The sequence below is a fragment of the Ambystoma mexicanum genome, chromosome 2p (assembly GCF_040938575.1).
Source record: "Ambystoma mexicanum isolate Mex_15411 chromosome 2p, UKY_AmexF1_1, whole genome shotgun sequence".
Taxonomy (NCBI): Eukaryota; Metazoa; Chordata; class Amphibia; order Caudata; family Ambystomatidae; genus Ambystoma; species Ambystoma mexicanum.
Genome location: NC_090923.1, coordinates 1,060,890,469 through 1,060,916,987, shown reverse-complemented (window position 1 = coordinate 1,060,916,987; position 26,519 = coordinate 1,060,890,469). Strand labels below are relative to the sequence as shown.

The following is a 26,519-nucleotide window of genomic DNA, read 5'->3' as shown; positions in this document are numbered from 1 at the left end:
AAACCAAGGTCCAACCACATGAGGTGCCGACAGGACGGCACATGGGACTCTTCCCCCACCCCTCCGGCACCTCCCACTAGGGCTTTGATAGATGCAGAAAAAATGTCTGATATATTGGGTAGAGAAATGTACGAATATACTGCTTCCTTGATGACTAGCGCCCTTATTTCTCACCAACTGCAGGGACAACAGGAGAGGCCGTCTAACGCTTACCTTATGGCCTGATCTGTACGGGAACGTCTGGACCCTCTGGGTGGTGGAGTTGTCTGGGCTGCAGGGTGTGGCTGCTAGGGCTTCTCCTAAGGAGTGGATACCGGTATCACCAAATTAAGCTCTGTGTGGTTGCCCAGACCCCCCGCTCCAAATCTCCCAATACCAGTGGTGTATCCCCTATGGGTGCTGAGCTCACCTGTGTATAAGTATTGCTGGGCCCTCCGTCCTGCTGTCAGTAGCAGGGACGCTGTCTTTGGTGTGCACTGCCAGTTTTTTCTGGCACAGTTTGGCTGTGGCCAGTTTGTGCTGTATATAGGGTTCTGTTAAGAGTCTGGTGGCCTTTAGTCCTGAGGTTGCTCTCCTAGGCCTGAGGAGAGTTCTTGTAGTTTGGGATTATACCGTTTCCTAGATTGACAAATTCTACTTTTCTGTAATCCCAGCACTTCAAGATGCTAATCGCAGCGGCTTGCTGTATGAAAGGTGCCGCGTGTCTCTCGGTTATAACCGTCACTGCAGCAACACACGACGTGCTTCACAGAATGTAGTAATAATGGGTAACAGCTCTTTGCTGTAAGAATGCGTTTGTGCTTGCCTGAGTCGGTGTCCCAACGTTCTCTTCTCTCCTGCAGGTACTGGCCTATGAGGAGCGCTGGAGCAGTGAGAAATAACGTGCTGGAATGAGGGATGAAGCCGGCACTGTGAAAGCCGACTCGCTGAAGGAGGGATGAATACCGGAGCCAAATCAGGGATAAGAATACCAGAGTTGAATGCAGAATGGATACCGGAGCTGCAGGAGGATCTGCATGGAGTTGTGCAATGCCAAGTAAAAAGTCCTATAAAGGCTTCAGTTACTGCGGTCTGCTTCTCATGAGTCTTCTCTTCAAGCTGGTTGCTGGAAATCGCCAGTAAGCTTTCAGCTGCTTTTGCAGAGCAACAAAGCTGCATGCCTGGGTGTGGCTTTTATAGGGAGCCACACCCATTAACTACGTGTGCAGTTTCCAATGATTTCCCTGGCCTGATGGTCGGGTCCCACTGGCCCCTGTCCCAGTTCTCCAAACTCAGAATGCCCTTCGCGTGTGAATGAGGGGGCAGGCTAACCCCTAAAGGTGGAGTGATGTACATGTGCAGGGTGGCTCTGACAGGCCTGAAGCAAGAGAAGAAAACAACAACCCAGAAGCAAACAAAGAACTTCTGAAACCTCCACAGTTGTATCACAGAGATCAAGTGCTTTTGAAGGACGAAGCGTCATTTGTACAAGCCCCGGTTTACAGGATAATATACAGAGGACCAGGTCACAGAACATGCAGTCAAATTGCAAGATAAGGAGGCCTGGAATTACCTGGGAAATATCAAGCCCTGTCAAGTGGTAGCCTCTCCTAGCATCAGCAACGAAAGGGCCAACGATCCACAAACGGAAGAGCAAAACGATCACCTTGTACCTTCTCAGCCCAGCAGGGGCCAACCTATCATTACTTGCTCCAGAGCAAGAGAGATGGGGAAAGGACTTCCTACACATCCAGAGTGAGGGCACACAGTTTATTATTTTTCTTTCCGGACATGGACAGCATTCATCATGAAAGTTTCTACTTATTATTGCATTGTCTGATGCTTCCCCTTGGTCCTCATCCAGAGATCTTCCAAGGCCAATTTGTTAGGGGATCCAACAGCAATAGAACACACCATCCTAATGCGTCGTTCTGTGTTTTCCTGGTCTATTTAGCAGAAACGTACCCTCAATTAAATAGAGGTAACCCTTCTGTGCTTGCAGTACTTTATAATCCCAGAATACGCCGTTTGGAAACAATTATATTTCCTTGCAATTACCAAACATCAACTTCACGGGGCTTGAATTAATAAAAAATACTAATAAAAATAACTTTAGCTCATTGCAGGCAGCCAATTGACATTTTCAAGACTACACAAGATTCCAAAAAGGAGTAAGCAATGGGTGATATTCTTAAAATAAATGCTTATGTCCTGTGCATTATTTTTGTGTGGTATTTTTGCCCTCATCTTGTGGCGAATATCGCTGTAACACTTACTAACAACCCCAACATCGGCAGGATAAACGACCATGTCAGGTGGAGAGGTAAGCACTGCAAGTACAGTAAGGAGAGGTAGAGCGTGATGATGTAGACATGGGAGGGGTGGATCCCTTTCTCTCTGATCCTGCTAGAGTATCCAATAACATGTGGTACAAGCTCATATGTAAGTAGGCAAACAAACCACAGGGGAGAGCTGCTTTGTCTGCTCTGTGATCCCCTATGCGTGAGTGCCTACAGAACGTTTGTGGCAACTGAAATAACAGCAGCAAGAGCAAAACGTTATGTACCCGTCCATGTTTACTACCCAAGGAAGATTCCAAGGAAGGACGGCAAAATTGAGATGATGTCGAAGACAACATTCCCATATGAAGATAGCTGCTACATCAAAACATTGGACATGCTGGAAAATTATTGGAAAAAAGACGAGACTATACAATACATAACTAACGGCCCACAAAAAGGAGACACAAAAATAGTAAGACTGAAGGAATTACCATGTTCTAAGAAGGGACCCAAAGAAATAGGAGAATCAGAATGTTGGAAAAGACCAGATGGTCGTGTACGGCCAGGTATACACAACTGAAGGGTGGAAAGAAGGTGTAGTAGGGAGCAAAGCATACACGCTCCCAACAGTTCCAGTAAACACAGTACAGGCATAGACAATTTTCATGCATGCCAACATGGATGGGAGACAGACTAAAGGTAGTACTAGCAGCACTCATATTGGCACTAGTAGCACTATGTGTGAATAAGATATGCATCATGCAATGTCGTAAAATAACAGAGGCCAATAGGGATGAAAGTGTTAGTAGATACAAATGGTGAAGAAGAAAAGAGGGTGGAAGAGAAATAAAATAAGGACACAGGTAAAGGAGTGTCCATTGTTCCCGACCAAGATCATAATATTTGTTCCCAATCACTACAAGAAATACTGGGTCGAAGTGGGTGTGGTGTAACCCAGACAGAGACTGCTGTTACATGACATGGAGTTTGGATGACCATGCAAATTACTATAGACATCTTGGAAGAGTAACTAAGATATGGCTGTCAAGAGCTACAGTGAATAGCCTTGGAGCGGTGGTCGACAGGTCGACCAGAGGGGGGACTGGAGAGAGGGTCCCTGGAATGCCCCTAGTAACCCTTTTACACATGACAGCACGAAGACTAAGAAACGAGAGATGCTAGTCTACACATGTGAGCAGATACTCTTCGACAACCGTTCAAATCCTATCCAGCTGAAGTCTTTGCGGATACGGGTGCCTCAACACTGGACCTGGTTGACTAAAATATCCAGCTGTGCTGATGTCATTAGAGACACGACATAGTAACGTTAGCCACAAAGCAAACTCCCATCCCTGCACAAAGTTACACGGACAGACACATGCACACTCTAACATGCATGCACAGTTCCATAAAGAGGACAGATACATGCACATACTGTCTAAAGTCTTTATTTTCTTTCATTGGCCAAACGCAGAAACCAAGAGATGTACAGCAAGCTTGCAGCCGATTATTGCAACTAACCATATGGAAATACAGGATCGTATAAGGAGGATGGAAGAGCCAAGCACCACTAACGCATGAGGAAAACAGTACAATATAGACATATAGAAATCATAGCATAACTATAGTAGAGTTACATGAAGCCTCATAAGGGATGAAGGAAAACAGAATTTACAGCATGCAGCTCAGAACTGGTGCTCACAGCCAAGGTCAGTGGCAAGCAGAACATTCCTGGCTCCAAGGGCAGGGAGCCACCTGCAAAATAGCACAATAAATACTCATTAATTGCGGACCAAAAAGCTCAGTTTTGCAGTCCTCGCCCACATAATGCGGCTGAGCCGACCAATAGGCATTTACTTGCAGTGGGAAGAGGAGCAGTTCTGAGCGAAGAAGACTGAGTAGTTTCTTACCTGTAACTCTATTTCTCCATCGTTGGTATCTTTCATGGATTCACATGCTTAGAATATTCCCCGTTGTCAGGCTGGGAACCCTCGGTATATTTATTAAGACGTTTTCCATAGGAAAAAAATTGACACTTGTGTGTCCTATGTACGTCGTTTTGGGCTGCTTACGCATGACCCAGTAGGACGTATGGTATAAATATCCCCGCCCCTGCGGCTCCCTTCAGATTTTAACCCCCAAAGTAGTAGGGGCAAGTTTGCATTCAGGGGAGGCCGGCGGGCGCATGTGAATCCATGAAAGATACCAACGCTGGAGAAATGGAGTTACAGATAAGAAACTACTCCCTTCTTCAGCATTGGATCTTTCATGGATTCACATGCTTATAATAGATTATATAGCAGTACTCCTAATTTGGAGGTGTGCAATGCAAACCAATGTTATCAGAGCCACACATGCAGTTAGCAATGCCAAACCCCCAATCATGGTACATTGACAGTAGTCCCAATCATGGTATATTAACAAGATAATAGACCCCTCTGTGGGGCTTACCTTACTGAAACAGATATCGCAGGACTGCTCGTCCCATCTGCACATCCGCTGCATGCTGTTGCTCTAGGCAATGATGCAGAGTAAAAGTATGCGGCACCAACCAGGATGCCGCTTGACAGATGTCCACCAGTGCGATTCCAGACCACAATGCCGCCGATGACTAGGTGGATCTTGTTGAATGAGCCTTCGGACGTCTCTCCAGAGGCTTCCCTGCTTTAGAGTGGCAGAAGGCAATAGTCGACGACACCCAGCGAGCTAGTCCTGGTTTCGAGATCGGTCTTCCCTTCACTGAAGGCCCATAAACCACAAACAGTGGTCTCGTACGCCTAAACTCTTGAGTACAACTCAGGTAATACTTCAGAGCTCTTTTGACATCCAACGTGTGGAGAACTTTTTCCGTGAATGAAGAGGCTGTCGCGAAGAATGTTGGCAGCACAATTGAAGAATGCTTGTGGAATGTAGTTGGAACTTTTGGTATGAAATGAGGATCAGTTGCCAATACCACTTTGTCCTTGAAAAACCGCAAGTATGGGGGATCAATGACCAGTGCTTGCAGTTGCGAAAGTCTTCTTGCTGAAGTAATAGCCACTAAAAAGGCCATTTTCCATGACAAAAACTTCAACGATGACGATGCCATAGGCTCAAAAGGAGCCTTCATTAGTGCTGACAGTACCAGGTTGAGACTCCAGTTGGGAGGAAACTTTTTGGCTGGAGGAAAAGTCCGAAATAAGCCTTTCAGGAAATGCTTAACTAGTCGATTGCTGAACAATGGAGTAGAATGTCTTTTATGAGTAAACCTTGAAATGGCTGCCAAATGAACTTTTATGGAGAAGAAAGATAACCCTATTTCCGCTAAGTGTAGCAAATATGGAAGAATCTGTTCTGACACGATGTTTAGGGGATCCATACCCGGTTGATCCCTGCACCACACAGAATCTTTTCCACTTACATGCATATGAAGTGTTCGTGGACGGAGCTTGCGCTGCCTGTAAAATTCGTCAACACTCCGAGGAAATGTTCAGGGTCCCAAACTCAGAAGTCAGGAGCCAGGCTGTCAGGCCGAGGGAGTCCGGGTCGTGATGCCAAACTGCTCCCTTGTCTTGAGATAGAAGGTTTGGAATCTTCTGGAACCTCGCTGGTTCTGTTATCGACAGCTGGAGTAGGTCCGAAAACAACGACTGTCTCGCCCAATAAGGAGCCAATACAATTACACGACATGGGTATTTGTGAATCCACTGGAGGGTCCGTCGGATGAGTGGAAACGGAGGGAACGCATACGCGAACCTGCCCGTCCACGTGAAGGAGAATTCCTCCCCTAGAGAGCCTGGTTGTGGCCATCTGCTCGCGTAATGTTTGCACTTTTTGTTCATTCAGGTTGCGAAAAGATCCAGGGGAGGATGACCCCACTTCTTGAAGATGCTTGCCGATTGTTGATCGTTTAACTCCCACTCATGCAGTTGATTCATCTCCCTGCTGAGAGAGTCTGCTTGTTCATGGTTTACCCCCGGAAGATGGTAAGCCATTATGCTTATATCCTGTTCGAGGGCCCAAGGCCATATTTCCTGAGCTTTGCTCAAGATTGTCCTGCAGCGAGTGCCCCCTTGCTTCCTGAGGTAGAAAATTGTTGTATTGTCCGTTAATATTCTTATGACTGATCCCTGTATGCGTAGTAAAAAGATTTCAGAGCCCAACCTACCGCTCTTAACTCCAGCACGTTGATGTGAAGGGTCGACTCTGATGACCATTGACCTTGAACTTGCAGGGATCCCAGATGAGTTTCCCATCCCTTCAGTGATGCATCAGTTACCACAGTCGATTGAAAATCTGGTTCCTGCAGGGGCATCCCTCTCGTCAGATTGTCCGAGAGCTGCCACCAGTGAAGTGGCTCGTAGAAGCTTGCTGCTGATGCTCAACTTGTCGGACCACAAGCCGCGACTTTGGGACCATCGGCCTGCCAGAAATTCCTGTATTGGTCTAATGAAGAGGCGACAGTTCACCAATGGGATACACAACGCCATGGCCCCTAGTAGTGACATGTACTTTCTGACTGACACTCTGGTGCCAGTTTTCCACTCCTTTGCTTTTTGTTTGAGTTTTTGATTTCTCGCCAAGGACGGCTTCACTAGCCCGGATTGAGTTTGGAATAACGCGCCCAGATATATCAATCTTCTTGAGGGAGCCAAGGAGGATTTCTCAAAGTTGATTGCAAAGCCTAACCGCTGTAGAAGTTGCATTGTGGCCTCTAGGCTTGCTCGAGTTATTCTCGGCGACGAGCCCCTTACCAGCCACTTGTCCACGTAAGGGTAAACATGATGACCTTCTCTTCGTAGCCATGCTGCCATTGAGCCCAGCATTTTGTGAACGTCCTGGGAGATGACTAGTCCGAATGGGAGTACTTTGAATTGGTAATGACTCTGACCGACTACGAACCTTAGAAACTGTCGTAAACGCATGGGTATGTGGAAGTATGCTTCTTGTAGGTCTAACGACACCAGAAAATCTCCCGGCTGTATGGATCGGATGACCTCATGAAGCTTAAGCATTTTGAACTTCAGGCTTTTCAGAGTCTTGTTGAGATCCCGAAGGTCCAGAATGGGTCGCCACTTGCCATTGGGTTTCTTGACCACGAAGTAACGGGAGTGAACTCCCTGAACCCTCTCGGCCACCGGAACAAATTCTATAGCCCCTTATTGCAGCATAAGCACCACTTCCTGTTGCAATATGTGAAGATGGGGTTGTGCTGAATACACAGGTGGAATTTGTGACGGCGCCACCTTGAACTGCAAAGAGTGGCCTAGTTTTAAAATGTCCAACACCCAACTGTCTGATGTTATTCTTTCCCACTCGTCGAAGCGACGGGACACTCTGCCTCCCAGGACGTCCTGAAGCTCATCATTGTTGGGACTTTGACTGCTTGCTTTATGTGGACGAATATCCTCCTCTTCTCCTCAAAGCCTGGTAGTCTCAGCCTCTTCGCGTTGCTTGGACAGCAAACCTATAGCATTGGGAGGAGTATGATGGCCTGCTGAAACTCTGGTCTCTGGATGCGGTAAATAGGGAATTCCCTGATGCTCCGCGGAAGGGGTGAAAAGACCAACATGCTCTCCTGCTTTGTAGGGCTCCTAGAGACCTTGCCGTGTCCGTATCCTCTTTCATACCTTTTAGGGCCTTGTCCACCTTCTCCCCTAACAACTGCTCACTCTCACTTGACATATCGAGCACCTTATACTGCACCTCCGTTCTAAAGTTACTACATTTCCGCCAGGCTTGCCTTCTGAAAACCACTCCGTTTATTTGCTTGAACCCAGATTGCGCCAAGTCCACGGCGATGTTGATCGAATGGTTTGATGACTCTCCCCCCCCCTCACGGACTGCAACATGGCTGATTTTCTGTGCTCCTCAGGGAGGTGTTCCAGGATTGGGGCCAAAGGATGCCACATCTCCCGGTCGTACCTTGCCATGATAGCCGGCGAGTTAGCTCCCTTAACCATTGTTTCTCCTACCGACAAAAACTTCTTACAAAAAGCGTCTTGCCTTCTAGCCTCAATGTCTGGAGGTGTTGTACACTTATGCTGTGATCTGGCTTTTCTAGCAGCTGCTGCCAACACTACGGACTCCGGAGAGGGCTGTGCAGTCAGACATTTAGGAGTAGAGTCCGGGGCCTTGAACTTCTTTTCTAATCTGCCCTTGATTGCTGCTTCCGAAAATGGATGGCGCATGGTTTGCAAGACTTCCTGCCAGACGCGGTCTAGAAAGGGAACAGAAAACACTGATTTCCTCCTCTTCCCCATATGGCCGAATAAGAAGCACTCCTTTTCTTCTTCAGGGGTCAGACCAAATTCAATACAGGCTTTGCCCATCATCGCGTGAAAAGAGCCGATGTCATCTGGTGGCAACGGCTGAGCCGGGCTTCTAGGCACTTCCACTTCTGGCTCCGACTCCAATGTAGGATCTCTCAAAGGGGACGATGAAAAATCCCAAAAAAGAAAAAGTCTCTAGACCCTTGTTCTGACTCTGAATCTTGCAATTCCCCTTCTTCCGGGTGTGAATGAGGAGGCTCCTCGCTAACTGGACGGGAGGTTGGTTCATCGTCGGCATCGCCGGTATCCCTGTAGGTGCACTTGCGGGGGGTAGCCTTGCATCCAATTGGCTCAAAAGAGCCTGCAGCGTGGTCTATACCAGTAAGGGTAATAGTGACTGAGGGTTTACCAAAGTAGATGCAATGGGGACACCGACGGGCCAATGCCCTGCAATCCCAGATCCGCTGGACCAACAATTTGTTCACGGTCTTCCTCCACTGATGATATCGAGAAAGCTGCCTCCTGCTGCAATAGGGTCCCTGGCAAAACAGCACCGTACACCTCCGGTTGCCAAGGCCTTGGGGGATCCACTGTCAACGACGGCAATGTGGACGCCTTTTCAATCGTCGCTGCTGGAGTCGACAACGCCCCTCCAGGTATTGCCTGCGCTGGTGGTAATGATCCCGTCAACGACGGATCCCCCAACGACGATGGTGGAGGCTGTGACAGGTTCCTTAGGCGATCCCGCCTTTTTTGAGCTAGGCCTATGTTTCATCGAATCTCTACTCGAGGAAGACCTGTGATGGTCTCCTGAGGAGGAGGTCTTTAAGGGATCTTTCCCTTTTTTCGACGAAGATGAAGAAGACGACTTCCCTTGATGGCGATTTTGTCCATGTTTCGAAGAGGATTCTTTCGCCGGGTGTTTCTCTGAGGAATGCTTCACCGTAGAACGTGGCTTCTTCGCCGGAGGCTCTGCAGACACCGATCGGCGATAGACTACTGACGATTTGGGCCTCGATACCAAACTGTGTGCCGATCCTACCTCCGATGAAGGATAGGTCCCTTCATTTAGCCACGTCACCAGACACCTATTACGATCTTTCAGCGTATTCTGTGAGACACCCTTACAAATCTCAATTGTCCGCAGAGTGATGCGGGTGTAGACAGTACAGGCAATCCATGTGCCCATCTCCTTCACAGACTTTCTTCAGTCCGCACGTGGCAAACGGGTGGGACAACCCCTTTCCAGACATTGTAAAAGAAAGACTTGTAAGAGTAGAATTCAACCTTGTACAGAGTATAAAAACACGAGGTGCTCCTGCTACTTTGGAGACGGTTGAAATCTGAAGGGAGCCGCGGGGGCGGGGCTATCTATACCCTATGCCCTATTGGGTCATGTGTAAGCAGCCCAAAACGACGTATATAGGACACACAAGTGTCGAAATTGTTTCCTATGGAAAATGTCTTAATAAATATACCGAGGGTTCCCAGCCTGACGACGGGGAATATCCCAAGCATGTGAATCCATGAAAGACCCAATGCTGGAGAAAAGAACTGATACATGTGTTCAACAACGTTGCAACCTGCAGGCACTCTCTCAGTCTAGGTGGATATACCAGTGGCAACAATGGGGACACAGTCCTTCTCCTCACCTTGAAAAGGTACATGGAGTGCTGAGACCAGATCCAGGAGTGGATGGCAAAGGTCAAGGGCCAATATTATTCCTGCAACAATGTAATACATCATTTTTGTGGAAGTCCCAGGCGAGACCACCTGATATGCAAGGACCAGTAAGCTAATATCTATAGGTGCAGTCTATAAGCACTACTACCCCAGGCACCCAATAGTATGGGCTCGTAGGTTTTTGGGGAATGGTTCTAAGTTGTGACGACATTTGCTAACAAAAACGCCTGACACAGGTTCAGGAGCTGTGATTGCTGGTGAATTGTTTTCCCGTGTGATCAATGTCTTATGGAAAATAAAGGACAGTTCTAACTTGCCCTTGGCTGAGTCCGTCATTTACCGGGGAAGGGTTTGCTTGGCCCTGGGTACTCTGCTGAACGGTGATTGTGTAGCATGAACCTCGGTCCTATGGTGTACATAGTTTACAACTGGCTATGGTGTACCTAGTTTACAACTGGGTACATGCTGCTCATGTACCTGCTGTAGTCTTCAGATTGGAAGACTGGAGGCGCAGGCCTAAGGAGGTGGCGTGCTACGTCAGGAGCTCTGGCACAAGTGGTATTTCTCTTCATCCTTAAAACCGCAAAGCATAGTGCTTCCCCTCCAAGATGTCCACCAAGGACGTCTGACCAGCACTAATTCTCTTTTACCTTCCATTACGAATCAGACACTCTGGATATTTAAAAAAAACAGCTGATCATTAACTAATTCTTTGAAACCGATCAGATTTGACTTGCTGCTCCATTCCCCCACCTTCTCTATCTCGCTCTTAATCCAGACCAGTTTGTTCATCTTCCTGCACTCGGATTCACCCCTTTGAGAGCTTAACAGCTGCTAATCCTTCTGTGAACTCCATCCTATCTGAAGTAGCCACAACCATGTACAAACTACCATGGACACTTCCAGTACATCACCAAGAGGTTTCCTCTTCCAGTCTCACCTGTATAGCATATTGCTCCATTGGAGGGGTGGCAAGGTGGCGATTGAAAAAGAGATCTTCACCCCTCGTAGGACCTTTCAGAAGGAAGGAAGGCCAGTCACTGACATGGAAGTCCACATCATATTTTAAGGTGCGCGGGTAGCAGCACACCACCTTCACTCCAGGGAAATCTTGCCCGAGGGCAACCCAGCCCTAGAGAAACAACCCCTTGCTTGTGTGATTGCCATTTATATTCCCTTGTGGACTCGATGGCTATCATTTCACCATTCACAAATATTTTTTGCAGAATTAAAACAGTATGAGGCTAATTCAACATGCAGACAAGTGCTCACTGTAGATAAACACTAAACATTCCACTGGATGGTTCAAACTGCAATCATTTGGCATGTATCACAAAGTGGCAGAACAAAGAAAAGAAATGCTGGATACAAGCCCAAAACATTCTAATCATATCATATATATCAAGGCCCACAGCACATTGCCTTACATTACCTGAACGTCCACAGTCTGAACAGGACACAAGCTCCTCTGCCTGCCCAGTTTTCTTGTTTATTTTGGAGTCTCCGAGGCAGAAATCGCAGTAGTTATTGGGTAGGGCAATGCCATCGGGACCCTTCTTAGCTAAAGGGAAAAAGGAGTGGAGATTACTTTCTGTGGCAATGGCCATCGACAGAAGTTCCATTAAAACGGTTAACACATTTAACAGCAGTTTTATTTAAGAACAAAAAATGAAAACTCATTCAGGCAGTGACAAGGGGAATGCAACGTTACCTCTGCACGCAAGTGCCGATGTTTTAAGAGTCAGATCCCCTTGGACATGCTCCCACCTGGTCAGATGCCTAGCAGACGTGGCGGGGGACTTACATTTCTGCTCTTCTGACCGGTGTGGCATTGGCATTGGCGAATGAGAGTCCTCCTTGTCCTCCCCTTCTTCGTCTGCCAGGTGAGAGTGGGCATAATGGTAACTGAGGCCAGGCCGGTTCTTGTACCGCTTCCCACAGACTGCAGAAAAAATGGAAGAAATAACTACTTATGGCAAAACGTACTACAAATGCAGAGGAGAAAAACAAAAAAGCTCATTACACCAAAAGAATTGCATGATTAATCAAAAGGCTCGATCACTGACCCACATGGACAGATAAATGTAAAAGCTCAGCCAATCCGAAGACAGCAAGCTCAAGTAAAGTGCGGGTTTAACATTGGCCAAATCAGAAAGCAGCCAGCTTAAAGCCAAGGTCAAGCTTCAGGTCAGCGAGTGCACAGCTCAGGTTCAAGTAAACACAAGGGAATACTTCACTTTCAGCCAATCAAAGAAGGCAAAAGCTAAAAGGCATTGTCAAACTTGAACAAGCATGCAAGCTCAGTCAATAAATAAAAGCACACAATAATTTTTCAGGAAAGATGGGATCAGGAGCATAAGCCCGGTTAGTAATTGGCACAGCAGACACCAGAGCAGGCAACCAATCGGACAAAAGCTGTAACAAGCAATCGCCACACCAATGCAGCAGCAACTCTGTGTGACTGTTGGTTTCAGAAGAGCAGCTCTATCTTCCACCGATGCTTGACCCTTGTTAAAGCTGGAAACACAAATGTCGTGACATGTTGAAAAGCCCAACATTGAAGCAGAATTTCTAAATCGGAAATGGAGACCTGGTCAAGAATTAATTGCAGATGTAAAAGAGTGATAGTATGAGGTTATGTCTTGTTGATCTGTTCGGTTCCAGGCACCTAAAATGGGGCAACTACCTTTTTTCCCTATGAGGAGAGGTCCCTAAAGACTAGATCAGGCACTGGTTGGAGTATGGGTAAATGACAATCATTGTGTAGCTCAACTACCAAGACACAAAAGAGGAGACTAGGATTGCCCTAGTAATGACTCAGCTGATACAAAAGATGTAGTTTTCAATACCCATTGCCTTCAGCTGGAGCTGAAGGCAATGGGTATACTATACTGTAAGTTAGTGTGAACATCAACGTAAAAGGGCAAAAGACAAATACAATCAGGCATGACATTTCTTCACAAATAGTATTTACAGGCTTTCTGCATGTGGCCAGCAAGATCACACTGACAGATCTTGTAACTGTTAAATACATTCCTTAAACTTATTTTCTAAAGCTTTGATTTGGGACACCAGTTCCCCAAGCAAGTTAAGCAAGAGCTTCCGCACAAGCACTGCAATGGCTAGGTGCCATTTTAGTCCTATGTTTTCACAGGATGCTGGACACCAAGGATGTCACAGCAAAGAATATTCACAGGAATTGCATCCCCAAACTAAGTCACTGGAAAGCATTAAGACCGTTGCCAATCTTTTCAATAATGTCACTGCTTCAGAAAAGATTCTGAAACAGAATTGAAAGGGGGTGCATTGCCACATTTTAGCCTCATCTCAATACAAGAGTGCACCTATGACCAAGCAACTAGACAATTCAATTTCGGCAAAAAAATACACACCAGAAATGGCAACCAACATAATTCAGTGCTTGTTACCTTAGGAGTTATTTTTTCCTAGAACTGTAAAAAAAGAGAACTATGAACCAATTAAATGTTGCTCAATTTATCAGCATTAGAAGGATGGCAGACTGAATTTCTGCTGCCGAGATTCAAACATGTGAGCGGTCCGTTGGACACAGATTTGAGCAGCCTTAACTCGTGCCGCCCGACAAGTTACTATGCACAAATATACTTTAAAAAAAAAAAAAAAAAACATCACAGATAAGTTTTCCATCCCCACCCACTTTCTCTCTTCTATTGTTTAGTATCCTTTCATAAATCAATGGGAAGCATGAGTCTTCGGAAAAACACCAAAGAAACAGATGGTTGTGGTGGAAGTTAAACAGCACCTTACATAGGATGGGAGCCATTGCGCAGGACCACCTTATCCTAGTTGAATGTGTGTCATGCCAGTCAGCTTTTATACTGCACCAGTAACCGCTGTACTGGTTTGACAATACTGAGGCTTAATAGATAGTGGCGTATTAAGCCCTGCGCAGGGGCAAACATTGATGTCTGAGTGGAAAAAGCCTGAAAAAGGTGCGAATAGGGGAAAAGAGTGGAATAGATACGATCAAAAAGCTGGAACGTTACGAGGAGTTGAGGAGAGAGTATATTCAGGGGAGATAACTAAGCAACAAAAGTAGAAATGTGGTTCTCACTGCCATTTACTGTACAAGTAATGGCAAGCAAAACATTTAAAAATAAACAGTTCATAAAATGATGTTTAATAAGGGTAGAAGGGAAGCTTAACAGAACTGAGGCATGCGTCAAACTGTAAGAAAAAAAACTTGATTGGAAGAGAAGTGTTTTATACATTTCAGAAACTCCTACACAAAAGCAAAATACAGCCCACTCTCTGATCTATTTGTACAAATTACACGCACATGAATGTTCACCATGTTAAAAAGGTAAGGCTCAATCTGGCAAAATACACATCAAAACGAAAAAAAAAATGATCCACTTAAGAGTTCCCAAAGTCGTCCTCACCATGAAATGAAGGAAGTATTCCATTTAAACTGCTTTCTAGTAGTGCGTCTTCCCAGCCTGCCTAATAAAAACAAAATATCGCCCGAAAGGTCCAGTTAACTTGGTTAAAATCTCTGAATCTAGCACCAGAAATTCAGTGGATGTAAGTGGGACGAGAATTAAAGAAACACTAATGCAGATGCCACTGACTCCCTTGCCATGGCCCCCATGGGCATATGATCCCTTTATATGCATTGCTACAAGTACAGTCCAGCACTTCAAACATTAAAGCTTTTCTTCATAAAGTGTACTAAAATTGAAGTAATGAAGACCACAAATGTTCATATCACCAAGGAGAAAAAAATTGTTTCAAATAGTGGTGAAACGTTTGGGATAATTTACAACTCAAACATCCATCGAGAATAGACAAACACAAAAATAGTAATCAAGGTTTCAAACGGGTAAAAAGTAAAAACAATCGTGGCATGTGCCACTGAGAAAGCCCACAATAAAATGCAAATTTTATTCAAAAGGATGAGCTGACCTATTGACAACAATGTTCATACTCCCTCACCCCATTTTAGCTGACCAGACTAATCTTTGACAGCATCACTAAGGTCTATCCAACCAATGAACTGCAACAAAGTTTACCTTTTCACTCCCATACCTACTCGCCTCGCTCCACTTGAACAAAAAAATAGAAAACTGGCATATTGTATGGCTTTATTTCAAAGCATCTTTATTCAATTTAAAAGTTCATAGTGGATCTTAGTAGATCATTTGATACACTAGTGCATTAATACCAAATGCCAGCAGGATCACGAAAATGAAATACCTAATTTACTGTAAGCTTACAGTTGGAAGGAGAGCTCATCTAGAAGCAACCTTTTAATTCTGGGAAAGCCCATGACCACCATGCCTTCACATATGCCCATTATTTCTCAAGAGAAATCGATCATTAAATGTATTCAAACATGTACATCTTTGCTCAAATAACAGCCACATGAAAAGATCACCAACTCTTGCTTGAAAGAATCTGTAACAAAGTGAATCGATCTTGACTTTTGCCACTTCACAGACATCTCCGTTTTTGCCTTCTCATTTGGAATTTCAGTAGGCGTACCATCTGCTGAGTACACGAAGCTAGTCCACACAGTAAATTTTATGAAGAATTACATTTTTTATAAGGTCAAATATTGGAACATATCGACACAAAAGGTATTAAGAAAACTAAAAGGGTATAGAGAAGACTTTACATTTAATACCAGTAGGGAAAATGGTGCTGGTTAGAACAACTGACTACTTTACAAAATTTAAAAAGGAACGAATTGCAGTGATCTATCATACGAAAAGAAAGAATATCAAAGGTAGGTAGTACAATCTTTTATTTCAACAGAACACATACAAGTGACGGAGGATAGCTCAGCAGCAACGTGCTCGCCTTGGAAGCAAGACGACACGAAGCAACGCAGGTACAATCCCCAGGTCTGCGCTCAGAAACCTCTGGGTATTTAAGCACATTATAAATACGCAACTAAGACCAAAAAAAAGAAACAATTACGCAACTAAAAAACAAAATTCCTGTAACAGCGCCTCAATGCCCGTGGGCTGTGTGAGCGCTTTAAAAATGCAAAATAAGTCTCACAAGAAAACACATTCAAATGCATCACAAAAAAGAACAGAAGAAAATACATTCTGTAGAACGATATAATGGTACCACAAATAGAAAATCATGACCTATACACCAACCCTCCCCTCAATTACTATTTTAAATCAGCTCAACAATACATATTCAGCATTTCATTAAAAAATGTGATAGCATTCATTATAATGAACGTAAAATGGCATTTCAAGCAGCCATAAGATAACTGTAGAAAACATGTTATATTCCCAAGTACTTAATGCACATAATTTAAGAGTATACTCAAGGCAGTATGCTGCGTTTACAAAAACCTTTAGTTGGTTGTATTTTTGGTCCCCACTTTTGGACGAATCAACCAAATACATACATACATACGTACATACATACATAATACAGTGTGATGAATCTGGTGATGTCCTCACTTCTTTCCCTAAGGCAGCCTTCTCCTATGTGGCCGGGGGGGGCAGAAGCCACTACCTAAGCCTGACCCTGGGAGTGGATATATGTGGGAGGACCACCTAGGGAGGGATATGGTGAACCTCTGGGAGATTACAGGGCATCATTGGAAGACACCACATTAACCCCTCCCACCCCCCTTTCAGGGATAGTTCCTCTATGCCACATGCTTTAATGGCATATTGTCACACTCTTCCCCAACCTCTTGGTAGATCTACTGTGGATACTCTGCAACCTCCCACTAATAGTGAATTGACAATGGCGACGAGGACAGGAGCAGTGATGATCACTCGCAATGAATTTCAATATCCCCTTCAACCACATTCAAGAAATGGTCCCCTCGCCACCAAGATGAGTAAAAAACAGAGCAATGAAGATCACCAAGACAGGATGACTAACGCAACGTTCTAGTTGTTGGAAAATGTATCATCAGGCCGAGAAGTTTAAATGCACATGACACAGCTGATGGTGAGAAGGAGAAGAGAGCTGCAGATGCCGGGCTGCATTGCAACCTGCACAGATTCCGAACCCTACGCTGAGGGGCAGCACGTTGTGGCAGACTGCGTGGAAGCAAACCCGCCCCAGAGAAAAGCCCAGGTGCAGGCGGTTCACTGCTCGGGGAAAGAGCAACGGGAATGTGAGGGGGAATGCAGTGACAGTGCAGCGCTAAATGGCTACAGGCGGAGCCAACAAGTTGAAGCAGACTGAAGCAAAGAAACGCTGAATGTAACAGGAAAAAGAATTGGGTTACTGTGTTGCCTACAAGCGTATGCCACTCCATAGAAGCAACAGAGAAAAGGGAACCGAAGCAAGGGGAGGCCTGAAACTAACGGTAAACCCAAAGAATACAAGTGGGTTAAGGGGTTGTTTAACAAAGTGTGTGTCATGCGTAGCAGTCCTTGCTTAACTTCATCTACACGGACTCCCCCCTCGGACTATGACGCTGCCTTCCCACACTGCCAACAGAACAGCCAGACCATTCTACACTCGGTGGAGACTGTTCAGTACCATGCCCGGGAAGCGCTATCAACTACAATCATGTCAGTAATGTCACGTGGTACATGAGCGACCACGTGATCTGTGAGCGTATTCAGCAGTGCGCGTGATTCCGCTCGCTGCTTCTGATCGTTGTTCACTATTCTGGCGTTCCGGAGCAGATTCCGCATTCCCGCTTCCCTGCGACTTGGCGTCCTATCAGCACAGCATTTAGGTTTACAGCTTGCCTTTATAGCGGCGTTCCTGCTATAGCTCAGAGGTGGTTGTACTCTTCTATTTTTGGATAAAACTCCAGCTGTGCTCTCTGGCATAGTGCTAGCAGAAACCAGATTCCTCTTCCTGCTATTCTCCTCATAAAAGACCACCCTAAGACTTTTGTTACATCCATTATCTGGTACAAGGGCATTTAACAACAAAGGCTTTGAACAACATCTAGTACTGACATCTTCTTTCAGAACACCCTTTAGGAATCTCCCTATACTTCTGGATACGTGCACTGGACTACTTGGACGCTATCCTGGGTGCACCAACCCAAAACTAGTGCGGCCCTCGTGCCGTTCGGGATTAGGTCCCCTACTAACTACCCTTTCCCTGATGTTGTTTCTATTTGGATTACCTGGTGTTTCATGAAGATTTATCTGAGACTGTCTATATCAACCGGTTAAGTGTGTTGTTGAATCGCTCATAATCTTTAAAATAGGCATTAGATTAGTCATTAATGTAGTGTTTATTTTACAGTCTGGCGAGTGGTTTCTTCCACGCCATTTCCATTGATTCCTCTCTCTGGCTGTCAGGTTTTAAAGCCAGAGAGTGACAATAGTTCGAAGGTCTGATTTGATTGGACACCTTCCAGGCATCAGACCGTATCTCAATATCCAGGAAACGGCCCTCACACGGTATCCTTTAAGGTGTTACACAACCTGTATCCTTTGTTTGGTGTACTATTGCAGTACGGTCTGATTTATGACAGTGTGTCACTTCACGAAAACGCTGCGTGAGACCAAAAGGGAGGCCTTCAAAGCAGTGAAAGTAATTATAACGCAGACTACGAACAGGGTATTGAATCCCGATTTTAAAGAAGAAAGCAAACTAAAGTTGAAGGTGCTTGGACAAGGGAAGGTCAGTGTCTTTTCAAAGGGAAGCAAAGCTAGAGTGAGATCAAGGGGAGAGAAGCATAACCACTCACCGTGAGAACTTTGCAAAGTTTTAACAGCGTTTTAGGAAAAGGGAAATATGTAATGAAGAGAATATGGAATAAGGTTTCATGAACCAGCAATGGGCTGATGTTAAAGGGAACGTATTTTGTTTAATAAAGTCCAAGCAGGAGAGTACACCAGGTGAAGACAAGTGTGTGTGCAAATTATAATGTAAAGAGAATCTCAAGGAGGACCCATGCACTTAAGATTATGAACTATTAAACGTGTGTGAGAAAAGTCTGGCAAGGAAGATGACAGATAACTTGGAACCTGCACTTTAAAAAGGTGCACAATATTAAAGGTGAATAGAAAACCTGGGGAAGGGAGCCGTTTCACCAAGAACTGTAAATACACTGAGGTGGCGAGAGATCCTCTTGGATTCTGAAGAACTGGATTATTCTTTATTTTATTTATTGCATTGGTAAAAGGAATCTGGGGAAAGGAGCCATGCCCTTTAACTGTAAATGCAATTGTAATTGGTTATTTATAACGTTCTTAATAGCCAGAGGTTTCTAAGCATGGAACCTAGGATCGAACCAGCATTGACCTGCGCCGTCTTGCTTCCAAGGTGGGCACGTTGCTGCTGAGCTATCCTTCCGGCCTGGAACTGTGAAAATTGTCTATTTGAAACCTTTTCGTTCGATTTTAACTTTTGTGTTGGAACTGAACATTTGAGCACTTTGAGAAATCAAGAGACAGTACCCTTTACGCCTTTAAGTTAGTTTTAGCGTGTGAGGGCCAGAATAGGATTACGGATACAGGACAAACGTATTTTTGTTTGAACATCTTGACGAAGGACAGACCCATTCTCTTTGGTTGAGGTAGGGAAAATAACTCCTAGATTAGGTATACGAGTGGCATTTTCAAACCTGAGCTTTAATAAAAATTTGAAGCAACAAACATGTCTTCTCTGTGTCTCTCTCCTGAATCCTCACAATATGCATATACCAAACATAACTTACTCAGTAATAGTCTTTCTGTGGCTTTTATCGGTTAAGAATCACATGTTTGGCATAGACCGCCATCTAGTGGTTGGTGCAGTTTTACATCTTTTCTTTGTTTTCAAATTCAAAAAGTGGGCCTCAGCAGGGGCACATCTTTCATACTATCCCGACACTAGGTGTCCAGATACCAATGATTCCTCACACGCCAAAAATGTCCTCAAATTGCTTCATTTTCTGCTCCGAGGTGAATGCTTGAGTTTATTTTTATTCTATTTTGGAATTGTGTGCCTTCGCTTCAACCAAGAATGGTTTGGTGCATGTGATTCGAAGCTGATACAAGCCACAAAAAGATAATGTTCATCTTCTGAGGCTGTGAATCAGCTCAGATATGCATACTTTGGCTAAAAAGCAAGAAAGTGCAGTCTTCAGTGGGAGAGGCTGCTGGTAGGCAGAATGAGGGGCCCTGATCCCCTGCACCAGGCTCACTTTGTAAAAGCAGCCTAGACAGCAAAAGCTGCACCGGCAAAAGTGTAAGTAAGCACAGTCTTCAGCAGGCTAGGGCAGACAGGCTGTCCAACGCTTGGAATGTACTGGCACACTCGTATCGAAGACCCGAGGCCATAAGGAAGGAAGGAAGAGCTTGCTCTTTAAGTTGTCCTCTCGCTGCGGGTGAATGGTGGTCCCCTGCATGCTACGTCTCCAAACCAACAAGTTCAAGGACAAGTCGCTACACTAAGAGGTACAGTGCGCATCTTGAACTTTGGTTAAAAAGCATCTGCGTGTATATTATCATGTGGATTGTCTGAGGGCTGGAAATCCGAGGGAGCTGTGAAGAAATTAGCCTATCAGATAGCCTTTCTGGCCAAGTATTGATAGTTCCAGCTTGTTCTCTTGACTACTCCTGAAGTTGCCCCTGGAGTAGTTATAAGGGGAGTGAGGCAGACCAAGAAGGAACTCCAAGCCAGTAGGGTGTTCCTCATTCACAATTTGGTTTTCACAACCAGAATGAATTGTGGACCATCGAATATAGGCTCAGCAAAAAGGGGAGGGAGTCTGACTCGGGCAGCCCTCCAAGCCAGGCGGGTGTTCCTTTATTAACTGTAAGGCACAGGAGCTCTGAGCCGGTGCCGAGCTGCAAGAAGGGCTTTTGGTATAGTGTGAAAATATTCTAATCCACTCATTTTATTTTACATGGTTTTATAAGTGGCAGTTTTTGTATGAAACAATACGCTTTTTCTCCCGATTAGGTTATATATGGTGTTTTTAATCTGGCCATTTTTTTAAAAATCTCTTGTGGTTTATACATTTGTTTTCCCAACTAGACTTGCTTTTTAACAAGTTAATGTTATTGCCTTTCATAATTGCTGGACTTTATGTCTAAAAGGAAGGCAATTAACTCTACTCCCCTTATCCCCGATGGGAAGAGCAGGAAAACAGCAAAGCTTAAGGCCCCAACAGAGGATGCAAATTTGCTAATTAATTAAATATAAGCCCTCCTAGTTGATCTGTATAGTGATGAAATTGACAAAATCTTTTCATCCAGATCTAATAAAGACTAAGCAAAAAAACAACCTGTAAAGATCCTCCCCAGACCCCACCACAGTAATCTTAAGTTGGCTAAAGATACGACCACGGGTACCCAGACTACACTACCATTCAAAACTATAACAAATGCAAACTCTGTTTTTCTGCCCCCAGGCCATAGGTTATGGGAGATCCCCTGCCACCCACTTCAAGAGAAACACTGAACTGTTGTAGGTCAAATAAAGACAATTCTCTGCTCCTTCTGCAGGCCTAACCAGATCCGCCTCTAGATAACTGAGGCCCCTACATCTTCTGATGCTCTTATTCACCTGAGATTCAGTTGGGTGGTGATATGGATCAGGCTCTTTTAAATGGGGATGTTATTCATATTCCATCTATGCCTTGTATTAATAAATTTGAGCTGTTTGTTGATTCCCTGTGCCAACCTGCTGAGATGTCCATCCTGCAGTCCCCCCAAATATGTAAACAAAATTCAAGAGCCAGTATTACCACTAACCCTGCCTGCACCAACAGGGAGTGTTGTATCCCTGGGTAGTGATCCACAAAGGGCAGATGCAAGAAGTTGCTTTGTTTGCGCCCTCATGAAGGAACCCCCTCGTGGGTTTGACCGCAACTTAAACCCTCACTTGACCCTGACTCACTGAATAACTACAGACCCATAACCACGGTTCCTTTTCTGCTAAAGATACTAGACAAAGCTGCTTACTTGCAGATCCAACCCTTCCTGGAAAGTAATAAACATACTAGGCAAGGAGGTTTCCGGCTCTGCCACGGTACAGAGACTGCCCACTTGACCTGAAAAACAAAATAGGGTATACTATGGACAAAGGAAGGCCAGTGCTGCTGCTGCTCCTGGATCTGTCTGCAGCTTTTGATCTGGTTGATCACAAGACCCTCTGCAGACACCTCCGGGATGCTGCCCATTTCTCCCAGGAAGCCACAGCATGCATCACCTCTTTCCTTGTAGGAAGGCTGATGAGTGTTATCTGTCGAGGCCAGTGCTACCCTCCACTCCCATCCACTACAGAGTCCCTCAGGGTTCTTCACCCACACTGTACATCTTCACCCTACCACTCTTCAACGTAGTTGACGATCACAGAATAATATATACCAATTATGCTGATACTCAGGTTCTCCTCCCCCTCTCAGGCTCCTATGAACAGGACTCAGCCATACTGAATGACATATATGCCCTTATCCAGGCTTGGATGGCAGCTAATGACTTCTGTCTAAACAGGGATGAAACAGAACTTCTATTAGGCCCCAAAGAAATTCTGAACAAACTAGACCGCAAATACAGCTCCTTCAACAATGAGAACTCTGTAATCACTGCTTCAGCAGCAGTCAAAACACTTGGGAGTTTTCCTTGATGCCACCCTCTCTATGAATAGGCAAGTGAGCGCCATATCGTCATCAGCGGCACTTGCCACCAAGATCATAAATGCTGTCAAACCCTACCTCTTCTCCAAAAACTATCTTAACATAGCTAGAGCGACCATAGGAGCCCAGCTGGAATACTGCAACACCCTGCTTCTAGGTACTTCGTCCAAAAAACTTGAACAAACTGCAAATCACACAAAATAACGCCCTTAGAGCGGCACTAAACATACCAAAAAGGGAACACATCTCCCAAGCGAAAAGGGACGCCCACTGGCTCTCAGAGAGTGGATACCCTTCAAGACACTGTCCATCACACACGTCAAAACAGGCCCAAGCGGGCTAAGCAGTCCCACCAGCTTTCAATCCCCACCTTTAAAAGAACCAAAGCAGGTGGTGCAATCTTTCCCTTCCTGGATCAAAGAATTGGAACGCGCTACTGCTATCACTTAAGGAGACCTCTCACAGCATTCCGTAGAGGGATCAAAACCAAGCTTTTCAACTAACCCTGTCTCAAATTTATCTAAGAAGTGACATCCTCCTCTGCAACACGGGAACATGTACCTTCTGTACTCCCTCTGTAAATATATATGTCCTCTGTAAATATAAAGACATCTATCGGTACTTGTGCAAATGACAAATGTATGTACACCTGACTGTACCATGTGCGTTTATGCAAAGCCGTCTGTAACAGCGCCATAACGACTCTGGGCCACTAGGCGCTTTATTAATTTAAATAAGATAATAATGGACATTAAAAAAAAAGTTTCCTGGACCACTAGGGGGCACAGGCAGGGATGGCCGTCTGAAGCGTGGCTCCCTCCACAGAAGGGAAAAATTAGATGAATATGAGCTAATCCCATCCCCACCAAAGAACGGAAAAATCGACTGAAAGGTCGGTAAAAGTCTCATGGAAGGAAAGAAGCCTACAGCGAAACGTGGGAGCAAGCAGTTGGTTCCTAATCTCCGTTCTTTTCCGATAGGAGGGGGGTGTTGGGGGGGGGGTAGGGGACTCACTCATCCGATATTAATGAAGCCTCGACTTTACTACTATACTCCCTCACAATTTAATGCAACTACAACATTTGTACGACATTGTACTGCACAAACCTCTACCAGTCAGCTACAGGTGGCAGGCACCGCTTGGCCCCCACGCTTACTGCACACACCAACATGGCAACACACGATAGACCGATTTTTGGGTCCCTCAATGTGAAGGAGCTCATCTCGCCACAAAAACGCTCCATGCTGGCATGTCAATTTAAGTTCTCGAAAATTCGTACAGGAAACCAAATATGCTCTGGGAGGGTAACAGGATTATCAGCAGGGAAATCAGGGACATGGGCCATAGGCCGCTGGGTCCCAGAAAAAAGGGGAAGTCGGCATATTATGCAGAAGGTCCTTGGGCCTCCAGATAGAATCAGTACAAAGAGACACCCATGGTAGATATGTGGCTCTGAAGGGAAGGCTCAAATCGCGTACAGTCACTCTTTGCTTACGCCCCCAACCAAAATCAATCGCACTACTTCGAGTCTTTATTCAAATTCCTCAGAAGTTGGCGGGAGGGGATGCTTGTGTGTGGGTGAGATTTTAATGTCGTGCCCATTCCCAATCCGGATTGGTGCTCAATGAACCCAGACTCCCATCACCCAAGTAACCTACAGGGGGAGAGATTCCTCAGCCACCTGAGGGAACATCACCTGGACTCCAGGAAAGCAGCGCATTCAGAGGAGAGGGCTTTCACTTTTTATCCCCCCCCCCCACCCGCCACCACACATTCTCGCATAGATTAACTATTAATAGGAGCGCAATGTGAATGCACCAGGCTCAGCGTTTCCATAGATATTGTCGCCTGGTCTGATCACAAACTTTGCACATTAGACCTGGAGCTGGGACCTGCCCCTGCAGTAGAACAGAGGGGGGTTTGCAACGATTACCTGTGCAGAGATCCAGTATTCAAGGACGCCCCCTCAGACTCCATAAGAGACTATTTTATAACAAATGATGTAGATGGGATGTCATTGAACACGGTTTTTGAGGCAGGGAAAGCCACGATCAAGGGTATCCTGATAGCTGAAGGGACACACAAGAAGAAACTTAGGCTTAGGAGAGAAGAGGAACTCAAGCATGAAATTTAGTGGCAGGAACGTGCCCTCCGTGAACACCCAACACGCACAGACACCATTCTAGATAAGATTAAAGAGCTCAGAGAAGAACCAAAAGACATCTGGAATTGTAAAGCACTAACACTTAAAATATCTTTAAAATTCTACGAAAAAGGAGATAAGGCTCATACAATGTCAGCCAACCGCCTTTGCAAACTGAGAGCCGATAGAGCGGCTTACAAGATAAAAAAAACGTACAGGGCACAGTGCTCATCGACCCCTGTGAAATCGCTAAACGCTTCACAGAATTCTACACAAAACTGTACACAGCAGAGGGGGAAAGCACAGGCCCAGAAATTGATAACTACCTAGCACGACTGCCACAACCCCCAATAACCTGAGACAACTTGGAGATGCTAAATAACCCGATCAACAGAGGTCCAGAGAGCCATTTCCAACCTAAAAGCGGGCTCAACACAAGGGTAAAATGACTATACGCCAGCCTTCTACAAAACAAATAGTACCACCACCCTCACCCCCTTTCTCACCAAACTTTTCAATTCGATCTTGATGACCGGGCAAGCCCCTCGGTCATTTACTGAATCAACAATAATAGTGATCCCCAAAGATGGTAAGGACGCCTCTGAATACTCTTCATACCGTCCGATCTCACTCAATGAGGACTACTCTAGTATCTTGACGGCCCGCTTGGCCCAGGTCCTCCCCCAGCAGGTCCACACCAACCAGTTCGGATATGTGAGAGGTAGGCAGAGGGCCGACAACATCAGAAAGACCTTAGATCTTATGGCGACTCCCAATGAAACAGAAGATTGCCCCATTCTATTATCGATAGACGCTGAAAAGGCGTGTTGAGTGGCCCTTCCTACAGGCTGTAATGAACTGGGCGTGCTTGGGGGAGGCGCAGACCCGAGGGGCCAAAGCATTGTATCGCAATTCCTCTGCCACAGTCTCAGTTAATGGCATTGCCTCGAGTCCCTTCACACTGACACAAGGTACAAGGCAGGGCTGCCCACTATCCCCCTTTTTGTATGCCCTAGTTGTGGAACCCTTTGTTCAGGTGGTTCGATCCAACTCCTTAATTCACAGGATAACATGAGGAGAGAAAGAATATAAACTTGCAATGTTCGCAGATGATATTCTATTGTACCTTACTCGTCCGTTAGACTTAGTTCCCGCCCTCTTTGAGGACTTGAAGAAATACAGAGTCTTATCAGGATTCTGAGCGAACCTGCAAAAAACAATAGCGGTCCCCTTGAAAATGGGCTCTTGAATCCCACCCCAGATTATAAAAGAATGGGGCTTTCAGGTGGAAACGCACATCAGATACTTGGGGGTAGAGATCACAGTCCCACAAGCAAACCTCTGATGCGAACTTCACCCCCCTGTGGAATACTATTAAAAGACGATCTCAACAGATGGGCCAAATTGCCACTATTGGGCGGCGTGGTTCACTTCCGTAAAAATGAACATCCTACCCAGATTCCTATTCCTCTTTCAATCTGTCTCAGTTATCGTCCCCGATGCCGTCCTCACAGAGGTCAAGCGAACACTCTTAGCATTCCTTTGGGCAAATAAGAAACCTAGAGTCCCGTATGCAACTCAATCTGCCAAAGGATATGGGAGGCATGGGATACCCGGATCG

At 45.4% G+C, this 26,519-nt stretch overlaps 1 protein-coding gene across 8 annotated transcripts in view; it reads right to left on the bottom strand.

The window, feature by feature from the left end:
• The window catches only part of DPF2 (double PHD fingers 2), a 763,557-nt gene that overhangs the window by 132,451 nt on the left and 604,587 nt on the right, over positions 1 to 26,519 (bottom strand). For 4 of the 8 annotated variants that reach the window (XM_069644977.1, XM_069644978.1, XM_069644979.1 and 1 more), the window contains 2 exons: positions 11,907 to 12,137; positions 11,628 to 11,756 (listed from right to left, as the gene is read on the bottom strand). In XM_069644977.1, coding sequence (XP_069501078.1) covers positions 11,628 to 11,756; positions 11,907 to 12,137 — 360 coding nt within the window. The remainder of the gene's footprint in view (positions 1 to 11,627; positions 11,757 to 11,906; positions 12,138 to 26,519) is intronic. The other 4 variants (XM_069644981.1, XM_069644982.1, XM_069644983.1 and 1 more) reach the window with 1 other exon arrangement.